The 16228-nt window shown below is 53.9% G+C and overlaps 3 protein-coding genes across 6 annotated transcripts in view; all 3 read left to right on the top strand.

Annotated features, from left to right (window-relative positions):
• Positions 1 to 14: 14 nt before the first annotated feature.
• Positions 15 to 5896, top strand: LOC307089357 (uncharacterized protein). Of its 2 annotated transcripts, XM_079755584.1 has the most exons (10): positions 15 to 250; positions 761 to 957; positions 1214 to 1312; positions 1699 to 1794; positions 2112 to 2222; positions 2384 to 2498; positions 2698 to 2966; positions 3093 to 3487; positions 3660 to 3718; positions 3932 to 5896. In XM_079755584.1, exons 1-10 carry the CDS (start codon positions 217 to 219, stop codon positions 5545 to 5547), a joined length of 2991 nt encoding a protein of 996 aa, XP_079611710.1. In that variant the 5' UTR covers positions 15 to 216; the 3' UTR covers positions 5548 to 5896. The 2 variants fall into 2 exon arrangements, with proteins under 2 accessions (XP_079611710.1, XP_079611709.1); XM_079755583.1 differs by having other exon boundaries at positions 2698 to 3487.
• A 233-nt stretch (positions 5897 to 6129) lies between these two features.
• On the top strand, positions 6130 to 9241 carry LOC307089573 (tetraspanin-7-like; the record flags this gene model as incomplete). The annotated part of the gene is made up of 2 exons (XM_079755923.1): positions 6130 to 6135; positions 8270 to 9241. The coding sequence occupies 2 exons, from the start codon at positions 6130 to 6132 to the stop codon at positions 9239 to 9241; spliced, it is 978 nt and encodes a 325-aa protein (XP_079612049.1).
• A 2072-nt stretch (positions 9242 to 11313) lies between these two features.
• Positions 11314 to 16228, top strand: part of def6c (DEF6 guanine nucleotide exchange factor c) — an 8888-nt gene continuing 3973 nt past the window's right edge. The window contains exons 1-7 of one of the 3 annotated variants that reach the window (XM_079755657.1): positions 11314 to 11400; positions 11519 to 11828; positions 12734 to 12874; positions 13670 to 13852; positions 14069 to 14299; positions 14828 to 14974; positions 15858 to 15966. In XM_079755657.1, the coding sequence (XP_079611783.1) occupies positions 11733 to 11828; positions 12734 to 12874; positions 13670 to 13852; positions 14069 to 14299; positions 14828 to 14974; positions 15858 to 15966 (907 nt within the window). In that variant the 5' untranslated portion in view covers positions 11314 to 11400; positions 11519 to 11732. Of the gene's footprint in view, positions 11401 to 11487; positions 11829 to 12733; positions 12875 to 13669; positions 13853 to 14068; positions 14300 to 14827; positions 14975 to 15857; positions 15967 to 16228 lie in introns of those variants that run through there. The other 2 variants (XM_079755656.1, XM_079755658.1) reach the window with 2 other exon arrangements.

Raw genomic sequence — 16228 nt, 5'->3', positions numbered from 1 at the left:
GGTTTATTTAAGGTTTTTAGCACCCATGTTCTGACTGCGGCTGCGTTCTGCATACCGGAAGCGGCGACGTGAAGCTTTACTTTGAAAAGAGGAAATGCGGAAGAAAAGTTGAGGAATCCGCTGCTTGCGTCGAAAGCGCGCAGGAAAGAAACCAAGAAATATAACAATAATAACACATTGTTTTAAATATACAGTTCGAACTGGATTTCTGCAGCAATGGAGGCGAACGGATCCGGAGAAAACCCCAACGGTTGGTCTGTTTAAAACATGAATGAACCTTAATGTGTTTTAGTGTCTCAGCAGCAGAAGGAACAGACCATTAGTTTAGTTTAGTTCAGTACAATCTTTAGGAACATTGTCCCACAAGGTGGACTTCTAGCTCTAAGGGAGGTATCTGTGTGGGTTTCCTGGACTGGTACTGGGTAGAGGGTACTGGTTAGTGGGTACTGGGTACTGGTTAGTGGGTACTGGGTACTAGGTAGTGGGTACTGGGTACTAGGTAGTGGGTACTAGGTAGTGGGTACTTGGTACTGGAGACTGGGAACTGGGTTGTGGGTGCTTGATAGTGGGTACTTGTTGGTGGGTACTTGGTTCTGGTTTACTTGGTACTAAGTTGCGGGTACATTTTTAGGACAGGACAGCGATTTAATGACAGCTCTGTGCATCGTTGTTGTGTCAAGTACCTCCTGTAACATCCGTCCCCAATGTCCCTCTAACCCTAACCCCATATCCTCCGAACCCTACCCCTACCCCCCTCCAGGCCTCCCCCTGTCCTGTCTCCGTCTCATCGTCCCCCCGCTGCGGCTGCTGTCGGCGGCCATGTGGCAGGTGGCGAAGCGGAGGGATGTTCTGAGTTATGACAAGCTCCAGGACTTTGTGTTCATGGTGACCGAAGCTTTCTCCGGCCTCCTCACACAGAGACAGAGAGCCCAGCTCCTCCTGGGGCTCAGAGCCAGGGTAAGGTTAAGGTGCAGGACAAGATTAAGGTCATTCTGAGGTTTAGAGCCAGGGTAAGGTTATGGGTAAGGTTAAGGTTAAGGTTTAGGTGTTTCTGTGGGTTAGAGCTCAGCTCCTGCTGGGGCTCAGAGCAAGGGTAAGGTTAAGGGTAATGCTAAGGTTATTATGTGGGTTATGTCTGTGTTCCAGCTGATTCTAGAGCTGTGTAAGGGCTCGGTCCGTTCCTTACATCCTTCAGTGACTGTTTCTGTTCCAGCTGATCCTGGAGCTGTGTAAGGGCTCGGTCCGAGGGGCTGTGGACCTCCAGGCCGTCCAGAACCACCTGGAGAGGCTTCCGGTCTCCTCTGCCCACAAGGTGAGCACTCAACCAGCCCTGGGAAAGACAGCTTGGATGAAATGGATAAATACAATGGGAAGGATTGTAATTGTGCTAATCATCAGTTAATCGTTTTAGTAAGTTATAAATTAATTTGTGTAATTTTCTGCTTTTGCACTTTAGACGTGAAATGTTTAGTTGCTGGTTTGCAGCTCATTCAGCTCATTCAAAGAGACGGCTAACCCTATAAACTGAATCACTTTGATAGCTTGTTATCAAGGTGTTTTTCATCATTCATGACGTTAACTAAACTCTATGATTCTGAGAAAGAGATGATAAAATGGACACCAGGACTGGTGAATATTATTCCTCTGTTGTTTAATGGACCCTCTCCTCCTCTCCTCCTCTCTTCTCTCCTCTCTCAGCCCCGGGACGCCGACCTGGAGAGGACCGAGTCCATGTTCATCTCGCTGGTTCAGAGTCTGCTGAAAGACCCGACCGAGAGGGCCTACTTCTTCCAGGTCTAGCCAACTAGCCCTCTTCTGGACCCATGATGTTCATGACATCAGTGCTGGTTTAGTCTAGTACAAAAAGCAGTATTTTCAGTACATTCTGTTGTTGCCAACTAGAGTTTAGTGGTTATAGGTTATATAGGTTATATATCAAGACATCAAGTGCTAACTTTTGACTTTCTTTGCACAAAAAATTCAGTGATTGCTCAGTAGTAAGTAGCTACTTACTAGTAGTAAATATCTGACTTAAGTTCCTTCATGTGCTTCACAGTCTTTCTCTGAGACATTGGTCTTCATCCAAACGTTGACCTGCTCTGTCCCCACAGGAGGTGTTTCCGGTCGAGTACGGGCCGAATTTCGACGGCGCGTTGCATATCCTCCTGTGGGAACTGCTGTCCAAGCTGGAAAAGGTCTTTGCGGTGCCAGACCTCAAACAGGTGAACCAACGTGGTGGTCGGGGGTCTAGGGTCTGGGGGGGTGTTCAGGGGTCTGGGGGCCGCAGTGGACTGACATGTGTCAACACTATATTATTTGGTCACACTTGTAAGATGAACGTGGGCGTGGGGATTGTGTCTCACCCGACTTCTTTGGTTTCCAGACGGCGGCTTGGCTGAACTCTGACCTCTGTGCAGCTGACTGTCTGCCGACCATGGGCAGCGACCTGAGCCAAATCCACCAGCACCACAAGAACCTTGGCCTCCTAAAGACGCAGTGTAAGCCCCTCCCCCGATGGATCCATGTGCAAACAAAAAGAATGATGCAGCCTAAATAAAACACACACTTACAACCCCCCCCCCCCCCCCTCAATCCCAGGGTCTCAACTGAAAGAAGCAGAAGGTTATGTCGACAGGTGTGGGTCATTGTCTTGTATTTGTGTGTAGTTGTATTCATTGTCTTGTATCGCGGCGCTAGGCGGTCTGTCGTCGGAAATTGGAGGATGCATCCTGTCCGCGATGTCCATCCCTCCGTCCCAGAAGGTGTGCAAAGCGCCCTCTGTGGGCCTGGAGGCCATGCACAACTACGCCCACCTGGTGAACCCCCTGGCCTTCGTGGAGGCGGAGCAGTACAGCATGGTGACGGTTTACGAGATGGAGGTGGAGCTGGGGGCGACGGAGGTCAGCGGAGACCTGGTGGACACCTCCGAGGAGATCTGTCTCCAAACGGAGGATCTAGCCGCGGTGGTGAGCGACCACGATGAGGAAGAGGTGGAGGAGGAGGCGAGGGTGGACGGAGTAAAGGTGGAGGAAGGAGAAGGGGGAGATGTAGCCACAGCGCTGGAAACGCTGACCATGATTTTTGTACAAAAGGACGAGATGCTGCAGGGCCAAAACGAACCCGAAATCAACTTGAATGCCCTTCCTGTAACTGAGGCAGAGGTGACGATGGAAGAAGGAAGCGAGCGCTGTGCCGTGCCGATCCATCTCCAACAAGAGCAGGGTTCGCTCGATGCTCACCTGCTGCTAGGAGGATCTGACAGCCATGGATATTCTGAGTCCATCAGAGGTGAACTGGGATCAGCGAACGAGTTGACTTGCCCTGGCGAGGAAGGCTGTGGGTCGACGGCCAAGATGGAGCCGCTCTGTGAACCCCCACCCTCTCCCTCCCCGGGGGTTGGGGACAGGTCGTCCTGCCAACTCCACATCGAGACTCTGACCAGCGGGCAGCAGGTTCTACAGCTGCACAACTCCTCGCAGCAGATAATGTAAGAACACTCATTCTACTCCGACCGCATGGATGCACACAGACTGTCAGATATGGGGGGCGGGGGTTAGCATAGTGTTGCGAAGGGTGTTGAGCTCCGAGCAGAAAGGTGCTGGTTCAATCAAGTGGGTCAGCTGTAGAGACCAGAATGTAACGTATGTTTTCTCTACCAGGAAAAAAGTGGATGCTTCTATTGCACCGTCTGTGATCGCCATCAAAGGCCTCAACACGGGTAAGCAAACATCTCCCCCTACCTGGCCTCCTCCCCCCTACCTTACCATCTCCCCCCTAACTGGCCATTTTCCCCCTACCATCTCCCCCTACCTTCCCCCTACCTTCCCCTACCTGGCCACGCTCCCCTCCCCCCCATCTCCCCTACCTAGCCCCTTTAAGATCTCAGCGAGGTCCCCTTGATTGTTCCTCTCTCTGTCCCTGCGTTTCCTAGACGACTCTGGGGAGGAGGTGTCCATCATCTTCACCTGCCCCCAGTGTCCGTTCCACCACCGGGAAGGGGGGGACAAGGAGGAGGAGGAGGAGGAGGAGGAGGAGGAGAATGCGCCGCCCCACATCCACATGCAGTCCGTCCCGGCCGAGGAGTTCCGAGCGCTGATGGCGGCGAAGAGCGACGGAGCCGAGTTCGTCCCCACGCCCGACGCCACCGACCAGATCTTCACCTCCATCAAGGTCCTCCCTCACGGCAACGCGGGGACGGCCAGGAAGGAGGCGAAGCCCGACCGGCCGGAGGACGCCGACCCCGCCGGCGCCGGCGACCCCTCCCCGATCCGGGGCCGCCGCCAGGCGCTGACCTGCGGCACGTGCGGCCGGACGTTCACGCGCACGGCGGACGTGCGGCGCCACCAGCTCACGCACACGGGCGAGCGGCCGTTCCGCTGCTCGCAGTGCGAGCGCACCTTCCAGCACTCGTGGGACCTGGCCAAGCACGAGGCGCGGCACCACGGCGCTGCCGTCGCCTTCGCCTGCACGGCCTGCGGCAGCTCCTTCGGCAACCTGCGCCGCCTCACGGCCCACCACCGGGGGGCGCACGCCGGCCAGTCCCGCTTGCCCCAGATCTGCTCCATCTGCGGCCGCAGCTTCGCCGCCGCCGCCGAGCTCCTGGAGCACCGGCGCAGCCACGGTGACCAGCAGCGCTACCCGTGCCGGCAGTGCGGCGACACCTTCGACACCATGCTGGCGCGCTCGCAGCACCGCCAGAGCCACCACGCCAAGCGGCAGTTCAAGTGCCCGCACTGCGACAAGACGTACACGCGGCGCTCGGACGTGAAGCGGCACCAGGCCACGCACACGGGCGACCGGCCGCACCAGTGCACCCAGTGCGGCAAGCGCTTCTCGCTGCGCTTCATGCTGGCCAAGCACCTGACGGTGCACACGGGCCAGCGGCCCTTCCAGTGCGCCCACTGCCCCAAGCGCTTCACGCTGGTCTCCATCCTGACGCGGCACGAGCGCATGCACACGGGCGAGAAGCCCTTCCTGTGCGCGCACTGCGGCAAGGGCTTCCTGTCGCAGGGCGAGCTGTCCAAGCACCAGCGCTCGCACGCCGACGACAAGCCCTACGCGTGCATCCAGTGCGACAAGCGCTTCAAGAGCAAGCGGTCGCAGCGCGAGCACGTGCTGTCGCACACGGGCGCCCGGCCCTACCTGTGCACGCACTGCGGCAAGGGCTTCACCAAGCTGTACGCCCTGACGCGCCACAACCTCATCCACACCGGCGAGCGGCCCTTCCCCTGCGCCCACTGCGGCAAGGCCTTCCTCACGCTGGGCGAGGCGCGGCTGCACCAGCGCATCCACACGGGCGAGCGGCCGTACCCCTGCGGCGTGTGCCACCTCAAGTTCAAGAGCTCGTCGGAGCTGGGCCGCCACAAGCGCAGCCACGCCGGCGCCAAGGCCTGGAGGCTGAGCTGCGAGCAGTGCGGGAAGAGCTTCTCCTCACAGGGCCGGCTGACCAAACACATGGACGGGCACGCGGCCGGCCAGCAGGGGGCGTCGTCGCAGGGGTCCCCGTCGGCAGACTGTGGCCAGCAGGGGGCGCCGTCGGCAGACTGAGGCCAGCAGGGGTTGCTGTTGATAGACTGAGGCCACTAGGGGGCGCCGTCGGCACACTGAGGCCACTAGGGGGCGCTGTGTCCCGCGTCCCCCTCTCTCTCTCTAAATGGTGTGATGCTACTACTGTTGACAAGTTACGGCGAGCAGATGATGTTAAATTCAGATTATTGCCTTGTTGAATGGACACTTAAGTAGCAGTGATTAACAGATGATTGACTGGACCTCGTTAAGCTGCTGCATGACGCCAGGGGGGCAACGTTGGTTTTTGTTTGATTTGTTTATATTATTTTTTGTAGCATTCAATACACCCCCCTTGGTAGGATGGTGTTTGAACATCCTCCAAGGTGAAACCTGTCTTGGTAATTACTATCTGTACATTAAAATGTATGTTTTGCTCAATCTACAGGTTTAGTATTTGATTCCGTCTCCATGCAGCTCTTCTATGATGACTCACTAACCCTGTATTGATACTGATATTCATATATTTGTTCTTGCATATTTTAAAGATCTTTTCGGGCATTCCCATTGGAAAAACGCTTTCACGACAATTTTATGTCTTTCGTCATATTTTTGTTGGAAAACATGAAGGTATGATTTCCAGACTGATCATGAGGCCTTCCTCTGTGATGAAGAGGCTAATATCGCCATCCTTTAATTGCCAGGAGGGCATGAAGGAGAGGGTGGGGTCGGCGAAGGGTGAGGAGATGAAGAGGGGGTTTGGAGGGGTGAGGAGATGGAGGGGTGAGGAGATGGAGGGGTGAGGAGATGGAGGGATGAGGAGATGAAGGGGGGGTCTGGAGGGGTGAGGAGATGGAGGGGGGTCTGGAGGGGTGAGGAGATGGAGGGGTGAGGAGATGGAGGGGGGGTCTGGAGGGGTGAGGAGATGGAGGGGTGAGGAGATGGAGGGGTGAGGAGATGGAGGGATGAGGAGATGAAGGGGGGGTCTGGAGGGGTGAGGAGATGGAGGGGGGGTCTGGAGGGGTGAGGAGATGGAGGGGTGAGGAGATGGAGGGGTGAGGAGATGGAGGGATGAGGAGATGGAGGGGGGGTCTGGAGGGGTGAGGAGATGGAGGGGGGGTCTGGAGGGGTGAGGAGATGGAGGGGTGAGGAGATGGAGGGGAAGATGCAGAACCAGCAGTTGTTTGTTTGTGTTTTGTGAGGGGAACCTTAGAGGGCCGTTAGCGTTTCACTGGCTTCCCTTCACCTCTTCTAATTGGTTAGCTATTTTTAGAGAGCGGCACGACCGTGTTAATCGAGCAAAAGAGCTTGTCTAGTGATCTATTTAGTAATAAAACGGCCTATTCTCGAATATCTATTTAAAGGTCACATGACCTTATCTCACCTCCACCGCCACCTTCAAATAGTTAGAACATTAATCTCTAAATAATAATTAATAAAAATGTACTTTGCTACATTCTGCGTTTGTATTCACCCTCCTTTCAAAGATCTGAAATGTTTTTCCTCATACTTTTAATTAATTTAAATAATGTCCTAATTCCTCAAGTATCTATGATCCAGTGTGGTAGAACCCCAGTTCTGAGAAGGTCTTTCCTGGGTTCCTAGAAAAGCCTGGTTCAATTCTTATACATGGATCATTTACTCCAGCGGCTCTCATAAACCAACACCCATAAACCAGGGCTTGGATATAAACGTCCATCTTAATTCTACGGTAAAGGCCATCTCAACAAAAACACCCTAAAACGCCAAATATAGACTCTTCTATATTTAGTCCACTCTATAGCACAGTCTATAGAGGCTGGTCTGGATGCTCTATGTGTTTATATAGAGTTTTTTATATACATTATATGTATATAATCGTTTTTAAGCCGTCATAAATATATAATTTTCGAACACTGCAAATTGACAAGTAAACGTTTGTTGCCTTCTTTTTTTCAAACATGTTATTTTGTAGATGTTTTAGTGTCCCTAACGAAGTACACCCCAGCCGCCGGCCCTCCAGTCCGGGAGAGGGGGTGGGCGGGCCGGTACCTCCTGCCCACCCCCCCGCCGGCAGACACCGGGCTGCAGGGCAGAACTCTGAGGGGAGCACTGAGGAGAGCACTGCAGGGGGAGGCTGCGGCTCAGGAGGACAGGAGAGGAGCAGAGGAGCAGAGGAGCAGGCAGGTGGAAGGAACGCCCAAACAAACAAACCCATAAATAAACGGGAGCAACGGCGGCTTCTGCGGCCCGAGATAACAACGGGACCCAGCGGCCAGAGACGGGAGGATTTACGGTACGGTGTCTCGAGAGGAGGGGGAGGAGAGTGGAGAGGAGGGGGTAGAGGAGGGGGAGGGGGGGGAGGAGGAGAGGAGGAGGGGGGGGGGAGGAGAGGAGGAGGGAGGAGGAGAAGGCAGGGGTCTGGAGAGTTAACGGCCTGTCATAAAGAAGGGAGCGTGGGGGTTCGGTAGAGGAGGGAGAAAACGAGAGAGAGGGAGGGAGAGAGATAGTGAGAGAGGACGGGAGCAAGAGACAGAAGATTGGATACGAGGGGGAGGGAGGGAGGGAGGTAGAGAGCGACAGAGGGAGGGGAGGAGGGGAGGAGGGGAGTAGATAAAGCGGGGCGGCCACCATGAGCTCCCCACTCCCGATCGCCTCCTTGAGCCCCAGCCGCCGGCTCCAGGACTGGGAGACGGAGCAGCTCGCCGCCCGCAGACCCTCCGCCATCCCGGGCTACCTCCTCACCCCCTACCGGGACCCCCCGCCCCACCACGCGGACCACCAGGGGGAGCCGCAGCTCCGTCTCTCCCAGCTGTCCCTGTTCCCCCCCGAGGGCCCCCTGGCGCCCCCACCGGCCCCCCACTGGCCCCCGGCCCGGGGCCCCCCGCCGTGCTGCCGGGCCCCGGGCGCCGGGCCCCTGCTGCGGCTGGGCCTGCTGGCCTTCAGCGGGCTGTTCTGGGCGGCCGGGCTGGCGGTCTTCACGCTGGGCGTGTGGGCGCGGCTCTCGCTGGCCGACTACATGCTGCTGTCGTCTAACCGCTACCCCAACGCCCCGCTGGTGCTGCTGGCCGCCGGCGCCGCCGTCACCGCCTGGGGCTTCCTGGGCTGCCTGGGCGTGGCGGCGGGGCTGCCCGGCGTGCTGCGGGCCTACGGGTTCTTCCAGCTGCTGACGCTGGCGGCCGGGCTGGCGGCCGGGCTGTGCGGCCTGTTCTACCGCCAGGACATCGCCGGCGGGTTCCGCAGCGGGCTGCAGCGGGCGGTGGCCCGGTACGGCGAGGACGCCGGCCGCGCCGACGCGCTGGACTCCCTGCAGCGGGCGCTGGACTGCTGCGGCGCCGAGGGCTGGCAGGACTGGCTGGCGTCCGACTGGGCCAATCGGGACGCCGCCTTCTTCGGCGGGAACGGAACGGCCGGCGCCGCTGGCGTGGTCTCGCTGCCGGACAGCTGCTGCGCCCGGCGCATGGGCTGCCGGAACAGGCTCCTCCCCCCGGAGCGGGAGGGGGGCGTGGAGGGGGTGGAGCCGGCGGAGGCGGAGGCGGCGGGGATCCACCCACACGGATGCTTCCGGAAGGTGTTCAGCGTGGTCAACGACAACGTGTTCCACATTGCGGCCTCCGTCCTCGGCCTGGCCTTCACCCAGGTGGGGGGCATCGCCCTGGCCTGCCTGCTGGCCAACCGGCTTGCCCCCAGGCTGCACCGGGGGGGGGCCCTCCTCCACAGGGGGGCCCTGCTCCCACCGGGACCCCCGGGTCTCTAGAACGCTGCCTGACCTCCACCTGAGCTCTCTTCCTCTGGACAGGGGGGTGAGTTCTCTGTTCTTATGGACCGTGGGGTGAGACAGTGGGGTGAGACCGTGGGGTGAGAGCGTGGAGTGAGACTGTGGGGTGAGACCGTGGGGTGAGACCGTGGGGTAGACGGACTCTTGGCCCAACGACAGAATGATCATCCTTTCTTGAATTCTAATGTCCCTGCTGAATCCTGCTTGGTAATCAATACTACGCACTATGGATTATTACTAAGTAGTTTAATTGTTTGAACAGTATTTAAGATGCCAATTACCGAAGCTGGCCCCTCCCTCCAGACGTTTTACTAAAAGAGATCTTCTCAGTGCTCTTCACCCCCCCGATGGCCGATGGCCCAGAGTTCTTGAATCTAGACTTAAACTTATTTTAAATAATTGGTTTCTGTGGTAGACTGATGTGGCAAAGAGAGTTTTAGTCTAAAATCCACAAGGTTGCATGTTCTCATTGTGTATATATTGTGTATATGATGCCACCGCAATGTGGTTTTGTATGTGTTGAATGTCGTACAAAAGGCTGTACTATATAAAATGTGACCCTGAGAACCATCATTTTCAGGCCGTACTGTTGAAAATGGACCAGAATTTACCTGTTTTATAACTGTAAAGACTTCTTAAGTCTCTGCTCCTGAGAAACGATGGTATTATCAAACCAGCTGAACATTATAGCGGCATTCATAACAGAAGCATGATGAAATCATTATAATATCGCCCATATAGAACCAACCTGTACTGCCTGTGTTAATATGTAATAATGAACCTCTCTTGTCTTTATCATACAGATGTTATCAATTGTTAAGTTAAGGTAAGTATTTAATGTGAATATATTCTGTTGTAGGTTCTTTCGAACTGGGAAGGCATTGCACCACCCACCCCAGCCAACCCCACTTTAGAATCCAGCATACCCTCGTCCTCAGTCCACCTGATGAATCCTGTTTAGGGTTAGGGCTAGTATGTTGCAAATCTAAACTCAGACCACAGTCGATTAGGATTGAAGGATGATAATGTGTTGGGGCGGAGGGGCATGAAACACACACATAATATAGCTGACATTTTATCGATCGAACGCAGAAACAAAATCAATGTCTCATTATAGAAAATGCAAGTGAAGGTTTGTCTTTGTGGCCGCAGTAGCAGTAGAGGCTTGATGGTTTTCAAACTGCATAAATAAATAAAATAAACAGCAAAAAAACATCTTTGACTTTGTGGTCCAGGGTTGATATGCAATGTGATAAATGTGATTACTTTCTCCTTTAGTGCGAGATGCAGACTTGAGGATGTTTGTCTAGAAAAACACTCTCAAGTTGAACTGACGCCTCGTGATTCATGGTTTATAAAGCAACATTTAAAAAAGGGTTTATGATGTTTTTAATGAGAAATGCCAGCACAACGGTCATATATTCTCCAGATGTACACCAGACGGATAATAATGAATGATTGAATGTCCCTCAACACTGGACCCAGCTGGACAGAGACGATCCTATCTGATGAGAAACAGAATAGAAAGGGAGCCGAAGAATTTATAGAGACACACAGCCACACACAGACATAACACAACACTGACACAATACAGACGTAACAAAACACAACACAGACACAACACAACACAAGTACAGACCCAATACAACACAGACACGGACACAAAACAGACGCAACACAACCCAAAACAACAGACACGATACAGACACAAAACATCACAGACACAACACATACAATACAACACAGATACAACACACACACAATATGCCCCTACATTACAGAAACAACACAGACACACAACAAACACACACAGACACACAGAACAAGTATGTGAATCTCATCATAGATTATTCAGGATTATTACCTAGCCTCTAATCATTTAAAGTTATAGTGTGTTTATAAAATAAATAATTGACTTGTTCTAATGTGCTTTGCGTTTCCCTGTTTGTGTGTCGTGAATAATGAGTCCATGAAGCCAGCTACACAATCGGCTGCCCTGATTATTCTGATCGATTAGCCTACATGGAGCAGGACTCTCTTCTGTCGTTCACCCGATTTGAAACAATTCGCCTTCTTCACCGAAACTGCTGGAGTTCTTTGTCACATGTTTGATTCTATCCTCACTAGCAACCCATCTGGTATGTGAACTATTCTACAAACGGATAGCACCATTTTAACACTTCAGTGAGCAGCTTTTATTCTACCTTACACCCCTCCCCTGCTCTCCTTCCCTTCCTCCAACTCTGATTTACGCAGTGGTAACGTAACAGGCGAAGAAAAGGGTTCCCGAATAACGACTATCAACACACAACCCGCCGTCTCTACCCCTTCCTTTTGAAGTGTGTCGTACTTCTGGACCCTTTCGGAGGACGTGTCCCCGTCGACCGTCATTTGTCTACTGATGGTTCCGTAATGTTCACCTTCTCTCCAGCCGAAGCCTAAACTTGGAGCGTCCAGACCTCCCGGGATCATGGACCTCAAGTCGGAGCTCCTGAAATCTATCTGGCATGCCTTCACATCGCTAGATGTGGAAAAGTGTGGCAAAGTGTCCAAATCGCAGTTAAAGGTAAGTTAAAACCAATGACTTCTCGTTTAATCTGTCAATATAAAATCGTTGCGTAAAACGAGCACTTAAGACAGAATGTACCATTCAGTAGCCCTAGGATATCAGGGGGATGGATTAAGATTAGTGCATCTTGTGTACACACTCATAATAACGCAGCGCTGGCGTGTTATGCGTGAGTTGTGGTGTTCAGTGAAGCCAGCGGGGGGTCAAAGTCCTCTCTGGCGGCCTGTAACCCAATCTGAGCCCGGCTTGGGTTTGTTTTACGCTTTGATGTAAAAGAACAGCGAATGTTCCCCAGTCAGCGGGGCGGGGTAGACGGGGTCTGACCAGTGTGGACTTGTACTGAAATCCTACAGAGGAATCCCACACGTCAAGACACGCTCATTCCCGAGAGGATCCCCTGTGTGTGTGTGTGTGTGTGTGTGTGTGTGTGTGTGTGTGTGTGTGTGTGTGTGTGTGTGTGTGCGCTCGTGCGTATGTGTGCCTACGTGCGTGTGTGTGCCTACGTGTGCGGGTACTTGTGTGCGTGTACGTGTGCGCGCGTGTGGGTTGCCCAATGCCCCGAACTGTCCAAAAAGAGATAAAATGTTTATAATAAATGATTGACTTATTGCCTTAATAAGTGAAGCCCTTCCGGTCTCTGTGCCAGGTTCTGACCCACAACCTACTGAATGCTTTGGTTTGTTTCCATACTTCCGGTCTCTGTATCCCAGGTGCTGTCCCACAACCAACTGAATGTTTTGGTTTGTCTCCGTACTTCCGGTCTCTGTATCCCAGGTTCTGATCCACAACCTACTGAATGTTTTGGTTTGTTTCCATACTTCCGGTCTCTGTATCCCAGGTGCTGTCCCACAACCTACTGAATGTTTTGGTTTGTCTCCATTATTCTGGTCTCTGTATCCCAGGTGCTGTCCCACAACCTGCACACGGTGCTGAACCTCCCCCACGACCCCGTGGCGCTGGAGGAACACTTCAGGGACGACGACGACGGGCCCGTGTCCAAGCAGGGCTACATGCCCTACCTCAACACCTACATCCTGGACAAGGTGCGAGGGGACGGCCTGGCTATCAGCCCCGGGTCTGGATCCACGTCTCAGCCCTCGGCCCTGGGTCTGGGTCTCTTCCCTGGGTCTCAGGGTCTCAGCCCTCAGCCCTGGGTCTCAGGGTCTCACTCCTGGGTCTCAGGGTCTCTTCCCTGGGTCTCAGGGTCTCAGTCCTGGGTCTCAGGGTCTCACTCCTGGGTCTCAGGGTCTCTTCCCTGGGTCTCAGGGTCTCAGTCCTGGGTCTCAGGGTCTCAGCCCTGAGTCTCAGGGTCTCTTCCCTGGGTCTCAGGGTCTCAGTCCTGGGTCTCAGGGTCTCAGCCCTGGGTCTCAGGGTCTCAGCCCTGGGTCTCAGGGTCTCACTCCTGGGTCTCAGGGTCTCTTCCCTGGGTCTCAGGGTCTCACTCCTGGGTCTCAGGGTCTCTTCCCTGGGTCTCAGGGTCTCTTCCCTGGGTCTCAGGGTCTCAGCCCTGGGTCTCAGGGTCTCAGCCCTGGGTCTCAGGGTCTCTTCCCTGGGTCTCAGCCCTGGTCTCTGGGCTGGTTAACGGAGTGATTCTCTGATGTCCGGTAATCTTGGGTTTTGTGTGTTGATGCGTTTGTGCTGCAGTTTTTATGATTCCAGAAAAACAACGTGGGAAAACCAAATATGTCATTCATATATTTTGCATATCTGCATAGTTGTGATTAATAATAGTACTAATGATCAACGGTCGGCTTATTAGTGGAAATGTACGAGTTTGTTTGTCTTGATTCCATGATTTTATAGCAAAAGTGGTTGAATAGCGTTTCTCTGGTGACCAGGTCAAAGAAGGAACATTCGACAAGGAGAAGTTTGACGACGTGTGCTGGATGATGACGAGGAAGAAGAACTACCTGACGCTGCCACAGGGGTCGCTGTTGTCCGAGAACGACAGCTTCAAGCTCTTCTGCCTGTTCAACCTGCTGTCTGAAGACCGCTACCCCCTGCTCATGGTGGCAGAGGAGGTAGGATCTGTCATGTGTGAATAGATCATATAAATACAGAGCCTGGGAGATCACACAGACAAATGTTTTATAAAGCGGGCGTGCACGCGCACTCTTTGACTAACTTAAAGTGCGCGGGTGTTTCAAACTGTTTGTTATGCATGCTAGCATGATTATTACAATATGCACGCCACTTTTACAATATGAACGCTAAATGCTACACGCTAACCTGCGCAGGCGGAGTACCTGGTCAAGAAGATCTCGGTGGCGATGAGCCAGGAGTGGGACAGCCGGCCGCTGGAGGACCTGCTGTCCCAGGATGCATCAGCGCGGGAGGAGGGCCTGTCCGTGTGGCGGTTCCTGGAGCACCTGGGGGCCGGACACATGCTGAGGGTCCCCAGCGGCGAGGCCTTCAGCCTGGCCCTCAACGAGGTCTTCCTGGAGATGTACCACGGCGTGCTGAAGATGGTCAGCTCTGCTTCAACATTCTAATGTTACGATGCTGAGATAACATGACGCTTTCATCCACATAGTGATGGGATGAGTACCACGATGTGCATGACTGTTACGACCCTCTAGTCTAGGGCATTGAGGGGATAACATAAAGCCATCTCAAATAGTAAAGAGTCTTGGGTTCACGCATGAGCAAAAAGGTTTATTGTTACAAAAGAATATCAAGAAGCTATACATCACGGGGAGCCAGGGGATAAAATAACTAACAGAGCAGACTTAACTTAAACAAAAATAGTCTTTCTAATTACAGTTAAAAAAAAAGTGTAAGCCTCGCTCCCTAACTTGACAAACAAGAGGAAATGGGGCACCAAACAAATCACCTCTACCAGCTGAGCTAAAGTTTAACATAACCTCCACACCTAACACCTTATGCAGCTCTTGTTTAGTCGTTGCTTAATCATTGGTTCTATGCTCTCGTTGCACTCAGTCTGGCTCTGACCAGCAGCTTTGGATGAGAGGAGAACGTGTGTGTCTCTGCCCCAGGGCTACATGTGGAAAAAAGGCCACATGCGGAGGAACTGGACGGAGCGGTGGTTTGTGCTGAAGCCCTCCTCCATGACCTACTACGTCAGCGAGCAGCTGAAGGACCAGCGAGGAGCGATCCTGCTGGACAAGACGTGTGTGGTGGAGGTGAGTCCCTCAGCTCTCGCTCCCTGCGCCGAGGTCTCACCACTCCAGCAGCGAAGAGTTGGGCCTCAACGGGCATGGAACCAGCAGCTCTTACTGTGGTCTGTCAGCCTTTACTCCTGTTTACTGCTCTGCTCTACTCGATTCTGCTCGACTTTACCATGCTGTTCTACTCTCACCGTACCTACTCTACTCGGTTATCTACTCTAACTCTGCTGTGTTCTCCTCTCTCCTCTCCTCTCCCCATCGTCTCCTCTCTCCTCCTCTCCTAACCTCTCCTCCTCCTCTCCTCTCCTCTCCTCTCCCCTTCGCTCCCCCTCTACTCTCTCCTCCTCCTCTCTCCTCCTCTCGTCTCCTCTCCTCCTCTCCTCTCCTCATCTCCTCTCTCCTCCTCTCCTCTCCTCCTCTCTCCTCCCCTCTCCACTCCTCTCCTCCCCTCTTCCCATCATCTCCTCTCTCCTCCTCTCCTCCCTCCTCTCCTCTCTCCTCTCCTCCTCTCCTCTCCTCATCTCCTCTCCTCTCCTCCTCTCTCCTCCCCTCTCCACTCCTCTCCTCCCCTCTTCCCATCATCTCCTCTCTCCTCCTCTCCTCCCTCCTCTCCTCTCTCCTCTCCTCCTCTCCTCTCCTCATCTCCTCTCTCCTCCTCTCCTCTTCTCCTCTCTCCTCCCCTCTCCACTCCTCTCCTCCCCTCTTCCCATCATCTCCTCTCTCCTCCTCTCCTCTCTCCTCTCCTCCTCTCCTCTCCTCCTCTCCTCTCCTCTCCTCCTCTCTCCTCCCCTCTCCACTCCTCTCCTCCCCTCTTCCCATCATCTCCTCTCTCCTCCTCTCCTCTCTCCTCTCCTCTCTCCTCCTGTCCTCTCCTCTCCTCATCTCCTCCCCTCCCCAGGCCCTCCCAGACCGCGATGGGAAGCGATGTCTTCTGTGTGTGAAGACCCTGAATAAATCCTACGAGATGAGCGCCTCGGACCAGCGGCACAAAGTAGAGTGGATCCAAGGTGGGTCCCACTGGCACTGGTTTACTGTCCCACTAGTACTGGTTTACTGTCCCGCTGATACTGGTTTACTGTCCCACTTGTACTGTTCTACAGTCCCACCCTTTACTGGTCTACTTTAGACTGTACTGTGTACTGTTTTATTGTTCCACTACTACTGTGTGCTTATATATGTGTTTATGTGCGTGTGTGCCTGTGTGTGTGTGTGCGTTTGTGTGTGTGTGTGTGTGTGTGTGTGGGGGGGGGGGGGGGGGGGGGGGGGGGG

The sequence above is a fragment of the Pollachius pollachius genome (assembly GCF_949987615.1).
Source record: "Pollachius pollachius genome assembly, chromosome: 18".
Classification (NCBI taxonomy): Eukaryota; Metazoa; Chordata; class Actinopteri; order Gadiformes; family Gadidae; genus Pollachius; species Pollachius pollachius.
This window is presented reverse-complemented; position numbering and strand designations above follow the sequence as displayed.

What these genes read in the sequence shown, in the direction of transcription:
- LOC307089357 (XM_079755583.1), top strand. Translation starts at nt 217, where the DNA reads ATGGAGGCGAACGGATCCGGAGAAAACCCCAACG. An exon ending in CGGTCTCCTCTGCCCACAAG is followed by an intron (nt 1,313 to 1,698) that starts GTGAGCACTCAA and finishes CTCCTCTCTCAG; the next exon opens with CCCCGGGACGCCGACCTGGA. An exon ending in TGGCCTCCTAAAGACGCAGT is followed by an intron (nt 2,499 to 2,697) that starts GTAAGCCCCTCC and finishes TCGCGGCGCTAG; the next exon opens with GCGGTCTGTCGTCGGAAATT.